The sequence below is a fragment of the Culex quinquefasciatus genome, chromosome 3 (genome assembly GCF_015732765.1).
Source record: "Culex quinquefasciatus strain JHB chromosome 3, VPISU_Cqui_1.0_pri_paternal, whole genome shotgun sequence".
Classification (NCBI taxonomy): Eukaryota; Metazoa; Arthropoda; class Insecta; order Diptera; family Culicidae; genus Culex; species Culex quinquefasciatus.
The window spans coordinates 131,997,021-132,004,237 of record NC_051863.1 but is presented as its reverse complement, the minus strand read 5'-3'; the positions used below and the strand labels follow the sequence as shown (position 1 = coordinate 132,004,237).

The following is a 7,217-nucleotide window of genomic DNA, read 5'->3' as shown; positions in this document are numbered from 1 at the left end:
TGTAATTAGATGCTGTAGTCCTAATATTTGATTTATCTTACCATAAATGCAAACCATTTGAATATGGGCTCAATTCGACTCTTGAATTTTTGTTAGTCAGAAGTAATTTTTTATTGTTCGCAAACTAAAAACATTTTTTTTAAGATTTTTGATTATCAGTTAGATCCAGATCTAAAGTGCACCAATTTAGATCAAATTCGGCACGAAGTTCCTTGGCCAAACTAATTAAAACCGTGTTTTACGGTTTTGCGGATAGGCTGAGCCTATCCGAAAAAGTGTTAATTTTTCATTATTTACCGATTTTCGCTAAAACAAAATTTTACAATCTCCGGAACGGCTGAATCAATTTTAGGTCGCTACATTTCAAAAGAAAAATGATTAGTTGGGCTTTTATTGAAATCAAGCTATGATTTTCGGGATGTTTTTCGTAACATATCCAAAAATGGTGAATATGCATTAACAGGATTCTTAATTGTGATTTTCAGAAAAAAAAAGAATTTCAGTACATACATCAACCGAACTAAAACTACCATGCTTCTCCACCGAAATGAATTTCCTGTACATTTTGCAGGAGACGCATGGTGCTTTATTTTCCATTAAAGTATTCCGATATTAAATTTTTTTTTTCAAGAATCCTATCATGTCATATCTACTTATAAATAAGCAACGACTTCATTGAAATACCTTTGCATTGATATGAGAATAACTAACGTGAGATGAGGCCAACTCAGTAAACCTCGTCGGATAAGTGTGCTGAAAATAATCTTCATTTTTCAAATGTTGCGTTTAAAATATATAGATAAAACTTATGTCGAAAAATTAACACAAATTTGGCAAGACAAGATTGATTGTTACAGTTAAGACTCGATTATCCGAAGCCACAATCAAGCTCAGCGACATCATTGCCTGTTATCATGGCAAGTCGGATATTTGGCACCATTCAGGCACTGGAAGGCATCAATTCCAGATCGGCCATTTGGCGGCCATGTTTATTTTCTAAAAACATTCAAATCTTGATTCAGAATGTTTCAATCAAAAAATGGGTTTGTGTTGATTGTAGAAGCATTTTACTGCCCATAATTGAAAATTCGGCTATTATGCCAAATCAAGTATTCCGAGAAAAACGCGTTTTAGTGTTTCTCACAAAATCTCCGTCAAGGCAATTTCCCATAAGAGTGGCATATTAGCCGTTTGGTTTTTCGCATCGGCAGCCAAATCTAAACATTATTTCAGTAAAATTCAAGGTCCAGAAGATGCGTTGGAACGTCCTCTACCACCTGGTGCTAATATCTCGTTTTTGCCAAAAGTGGATATTAGCCGTTTTTTCAATGGTGGGCAGTTTACATATCGTGATTATTTTTTCATTTCAATTTACTATTTCTGGACCCTGAATTCAAACCCATCATTGACAGTCATTGCCCCAAAAGTGAAGGACACCTTCTACGACCTTAAAGGGCTGTTTCACGACAATTTGTTTGACACACGTACACACTTCAATAACTGTTTAGAAAAAATAAGCCGGTTCGAAAAACATTTCATAACAACTTTCATCATTCCGCCACGAAAAGCTTAAATTTATCCCGTTCGGATTTTCTGCGTTTCGTTCAACAGCATTACGCATTAAGAAAGAGCATAACAGCCAAAACACAATAGAGCCTGCAAGGTAATTTCTTTCAATTGTTGATCCAAAGATTTGTTTTACCAATAATTATTGTTTTATTCTCAATATACAGTCTCTTTGTTCTGCTTAAAACCTATTCAGTACTAATCCTAACACAATAATTTACACAATTGAAACAATATTCTTTGAGGTCGATTTCAGCTAGCACGTAAAAAGAATGCCTCCTGAGGATTCGTTTGCCCTGAAAGGCACTTAAGAAAGCTATTTTATCTCTTAACAAAAAAAAGGAAGGCGACTTCCTTCCTACTCTCTCTGCTACACTGCTGCTCTGCTCTCCCTAACACTACACAGTACTCACTTGACTCTACCGGTCATGTTCTACAAATAATTAACAATTGCCTTATCATCTGCCTTCCCTAATCTCTCTCGCTCTCCGGCATCTCTCGTCTCCTTCTCCGCGCGTCCCATGTTCTCTCTTGTCTTCTTCCTCACTCCCGTAATTGCACACTAAACAGAGCGCACGAAGAAGGAGACGACGACAGAAAAAAGGGCACACATTCATCACCACTCTTGAGGGAGTCTCGGGAGACGCTTCCAACACAATGACACCGATTCTACGCCGTTCCCGAGTCTCTCTCGCTGTTTGCATAGCCATCACCACTCCAAGAAATTCCGACGTCCGAATGGCGTCCGGCCCCAGGTGTGAATGTGTGAGGAACTAATTTACACCCGTGTCTCTCCGAAATTGCTGCGTTGAGGTGTTTACCGGTCGTACCCGAGGATGGCGGATATGCTGAAGCCGAGCTTCTTGCCCGTCGATTCGACGGACTTTTCGAGCGATTTGACGGCCGCGGCAGCCGCCACGGCGTTCGTGGCCAAGTGCAGCGGGTTGAAGCGGGGCAGTTGGTGGTGGTGGTGCTGTTGCTGCTGCTGCTGGAAGTACGGGAACATGAGGTCCATCCAACCGGCGGACATTCCTGGGTTCAGCATCTGGTGGGCGTACGGATGGCGCAGGAGCAGTTCCTCGTGCGGACTGGCGCACCCTCCGACGACGTCCACGTTGACGGGCGAGCTGGTTCCGCTGCTGGAGCTGTCGCTCACGGACAGGTCCGAATCGTCGAGGGACGTGGACTCGGTGCGGCGCCGCTTCGGTTCCGGACCGCAGCTCGAGCCGGACGACTCACCGCCGGACTCTTCGGCGGAATCGTCCGCCGAGCGCGTCTGACCGTTCATGATGCCGGCCTTGCGCTTGCAGCGCGACTGGCCCGATTCCCGGAATCCCTTCGCGAACGGGTTGTTGTCGATCTTGAGCTTGGTGATGCGATCGTTCTGCAAAAAAAACGGAAAACAAAGAACAATGCGATTAGTGGCGGTCGGTTTGGAGCGGGAATGGGAGGAGACCCGAAGAAGGGATCTCTCGGGCGGTTATCTCGGGATCTCTCTCTCTGTGGTAAGCTACAGCAAGATCAGTGGAATGCGCGCGCGAGCGCGGCGGTCGAGGCAAAAAAAACGATCCTCAAATGAAGTCGTTGAAGCGTGAGTCTACTCCCGAAAGATCGACAGGTTTTGATGGCCCGGGAACGGGGGAAATCAAAGCGATTTTGGGACGCGCCGACGCGCCCCTTGTTAGCTTAAAAGAACGAGTCCTAATGGACTCGGATTAGGCGGGGAAGAAGAAGGCACGAAGATACGGCTGGAAATGTCAAACTCGAGCGGATCTCTTTGGAAAGTGAGGTTAGAAATTGGAAATATCATGTTAATAACAGCTAATTGATTGTTCTAAACCAAAGTGAGGTTAGAAATCTTTATACAAAGCTCGATAAACATCTTTAGAACTGTCAAATGACTGAAGTTGTCAACATTGCAGTATCAAAAATGTTGAAGAAATTTGAGTAATTTTGAAGAGCCAACTATTAGAACACTTCACCCGTTCACTGCAACTGTCAAATGACTGAAGAATCCAGCGCAATTGGAACTGGAACTGTCAACATTGCATGTTAAGACAATGATGAACAATAGAGCTTTAATTTTTAATTTACTACAACTGTCAAATGATTGAAGAGGTGATCGCAACTGGAACTAATCAACATTGCATTGAACAATGTTGAATAAATTAGAGCGTTTTTGAGGAGCAAAATCGTCAAAACACTACAAACCATTACTCCTACTGTCAAATGACTGAAAAATATTGTCAATCTCGCAAAAATGTGAGAAAAAGAATGTTTTTAGGAGCAAAACCATCAAAATAGGTACGTCAGCGATTCTCAACCTTCTTCTAGGCTGGTACCCCCTGCCATGTAAATCAAGTAGGCCCGGTACCCCCGTTGAGAATCGCTGCCCTACGTCATTACTTCAACGCAACTGTCAAATTTCCGTTGAGTTGATCGCACTTGGAACTGTCAACATTAAACGCAAATCGAATAATGAGCAATTTGAGCATCATAACCGTCATAACTTCACTGCAGTTATCAAACGACTGAAAAGTCTGTTGAGACCACAAAAGAGAGATCCGAAGCAATTGTCCAACGAGGTTTGGACACCTACCTGATAGGCGGTCACGGCCACGAACTCGGTCTCCGGGAAGGTAAAGGACGACTGCGGCGCCCACGCAAAGTGCTCCCGCTCGGACGCCTTGATCACGTGGATGCGGGGCTGGTACTTGTGCATGCTGGTGAGGACGATCTGTTAAGGGGACAAAAGAAAGAAGAATTTCATGAGTATTGAGTCAACAGTTAAAATCTTCCGGGATCCCTGTCGGGATCGGACACTTACATGACCGTTGCTGTCCAGCGTGTTGTTCGTCAGCTTGACCTTGTTGAAGTTGACGGGCTGGGACGTCCAGTGCGAGCCGAGGGCGGGACTGTCCGGGTGCTGGTAGAAGCGCTGGGGACTCTGCGGTTCGGCACCCCCCGCCGGAACCCACTGCGAGCCGCTGAACTTGAACCGGCAGTCGCTGATGGGGACCATCTCGATCAGCACGCAGTAGTTCTCGTCCGCTTCGAGCCCGTTGAACGACAGGCGCATCGAGGGGAACATTCGTCTGTAAGGAGAGAGAGAGGGAAGAGCCATTAGCATCGGCGTGAAACCGTGAAAATGCAGGTCACTTGGCGACCTTGAAGTCCGGGGCTGGTCTAATTAACATGCGTCGAGGCTCACGCGATCCCGCGGGTGTTTGGGCCTAATTAAATTTTATTCCGTCCAGCGATAGAAGGGGTCCCAACGGAAATTGGAGGTCGTCGGAGGGTTCGTCGCTTTTTTTATGTCTCTTTATGATTTGTGAAGGATCGTAAAAATTCAAATTTCCTCGCGCCCGTACGGGCGCGGAGACCTTGGGAAGATTTCTCGACTAATTACGGTTCGGACCCGGGTCCCTGATTGATAAATCCAGATCGTCAAGTGTCCGCGGCGCCGCCGCCCCACCCGTCGAGATCTCGCGTAGACATTAAACAGTTCGTTTTGGGGGTCGTCTCCCGCTGGGATAATGACTTTACGCTTCTTGGACGCTTGGTTCGGACGCGAGTTCCGAAACGGTGCGAGTAGTTCGTCTAAGGAAGAGCAAACACTTGAGAGTTTTGCTCCGTCGGAGACGGAGAACAACAAAAATCATAAATTTCCGAATGCGGAAATTTCGGACCGAGTTCCAGACGACGGGAGGCAAAACGACCGTAAACATAATTGGCGCCAAACGAAGGGAACGCTCACAGAACAACAAAAACCCCGAGGAGAACCCAGGTCCCGGGGAACGTTTCTTCACAAGAGGCAGAAGGCAATTTATGATTGTGCTAAAACAAAAAGGCACCTAATAAAGCGAAGCACAGACAGTCGAAGGAACCAGAAAAAAGCTGTGAAGAAAATTATGATTTCTCCGGACGGACGTCGGCGGCGGCGGCGCCTCTCTTCCCCGGGAACCTTTTTTTTTTGCTTTTGCCTTTTTGAAGTGGTCGCTTCCCGGGGGTGCCGGACGGCAATTGCTAGTGCAAACACTGCTCACACACCCTCCGGGGTCGTAAAGATTGGCGCCAAGGTCGGTCAAGTGGCGTGAAATGGTGTGAAATCGGGGCCGGGTTGCGCTAGCGATGCGTCAGGGTGACATTTGTAGGGTTTTCGGGAGCGCTTGATGGGCTGATTGGGGGGTGTCACGTCGGAAAGGGGTTGAAACGGAGTAGGCTGACGAAGAGACTTACCGTCCACTCTTGGTGATGATCATCTCGGTGCCGATGCGGTGGAAGTCGCTCCACATGTCGCGGTTCTGCAGCTTGACCTCGACCTCGGCCGGCAGCGGGAAGCGCGGCGCGAGCATCAAAGGTCGCGGCACGGGAACCGGTAGCATCGTCGGGTACGGATCTGTGGAAGGAGAGAAGAGAACAAGAACAATTAGTCTCGTGGGCAATTAACACACCAACTTGGGAGAGAGAGGATTCCCGCCGGAATCGGAGATAATTAAGTTAATTTAACATGGCGTGAAAATCGGAAAATTTCACAGTTTGATGGGCTGTTTGCCCAAACAATTGGACAACAGGGAAGCTGCGCGGGAACGCGTAATGACGGGCCACGATTCGCTTCGCTCGTTGAGCGGACGTCTGAAGAAGACGCTCGAGACGTCTGACGGATGCTGGGTGGTCCCCAGCGAGTCGTGATAGCGCGCAGAACACGCGAAACGCTCCCGGAAATGAGGTTTATGATTATCGCATCATCTCGAGTCGTTATTGTGGTACTCCTTCTTCGCCCCGTAACGAGCGCGCGCCCTTCGCCAAAAAGCTGAACGGAAGCACTCTCTCGACGAGGTGGCCAACCCACCCACGGAGCTCGTTATTGCCTAACCGGTAACGGGACTCTCTCTCTGTCTTCACCTTTCTCCACCGTCTTGATCGCTGATCGAACTCGCGGGATTACTCAACCGCGTCTGCAGCCCCAACTCCAACTCGGTAGCGCTAATTACAGTGTTTAGGCTTTCCGCGAGCACCGCGAGCCTCTAATGGTTCTAGATTTCCACGAAAAGAAGGCTAATTGCAGGTTCCCTTGCCCTTAAAGCGAGTTTCCAATTAAAACATTACCCCCGCAAGGCACGCCAACTTTTGGCCAAGTTCCGACGGCAAACATGGTCGCCCCGATACCGGACTGGAGGAATTTTAATTGGCAGCTGCTAAACGCGCACCAGTCTCGATTTGGAGTCGTCCAACGACGAGGTGACGAAGATTGATGGCTCCGACACCTGCGGAACCCTTCGCCCGGAATTGACATGTTAACCTTCGTCAAAAATCGACCCCAAGCTTACCTGGCAAACGCTGCAGTATCTGCTGCCGGTACAGCTCCGTCTGGAGCGCGTAGTGGTGATGCATTCTTAAATCCATTAGCTCCGTCATGACTGCTTCTTGTAATCACTTGTGTTGTTGCACTTGTTATAAAACTCTACTAATCTCACTTCTTTCAACCCGGCAACGGGTTCTTGCACTAGTACGACTTCACCCTTTGCTTATCTGACTCCACGTCAGGTCACGCAATGCTTCCACACGGGTTCTTCACTCTTCTCTCCCAGTCAAACTCGCTGCTAACGCACTGCTTCAACTCCCTTACACCTTCTCTTGCCTTCAAACAA

General features: G+C 47.4%; 1 protein-coding gene across 1 annotated transcript; it reads right to left on the bottom strand.

The window, feature by feature from the left end:
- Nucleotides 1-1,696: 1,696 nt before the first annotated feature.
- On the bottom strand, nt 1,697-6,984 carry LOC6036563 (T-box-containing protein TBX6L). Its single transcript, XM_001846550.2, has 5 exons — nt 6,897-6,984; nt 5,806-5,965; nt 4,394-4,661; nt 4,166-4,303; nt 1,697-2,950 (listed from the first exon to the last, which is right to left on the bottom strand). The coding sequence occupies exons 1-5, from the start codon at nt 6,982-6,984 to the stop codon at nt 2,384-2,386; spliced, it is 1,221 nt and encodes a 406-aa protein (XP_001846602.2). The 3' UTR covers nt 1,697-2,383.
- Between the last annotated feature and the right edge of the window lie 233 nt (nt 6,985-7,217).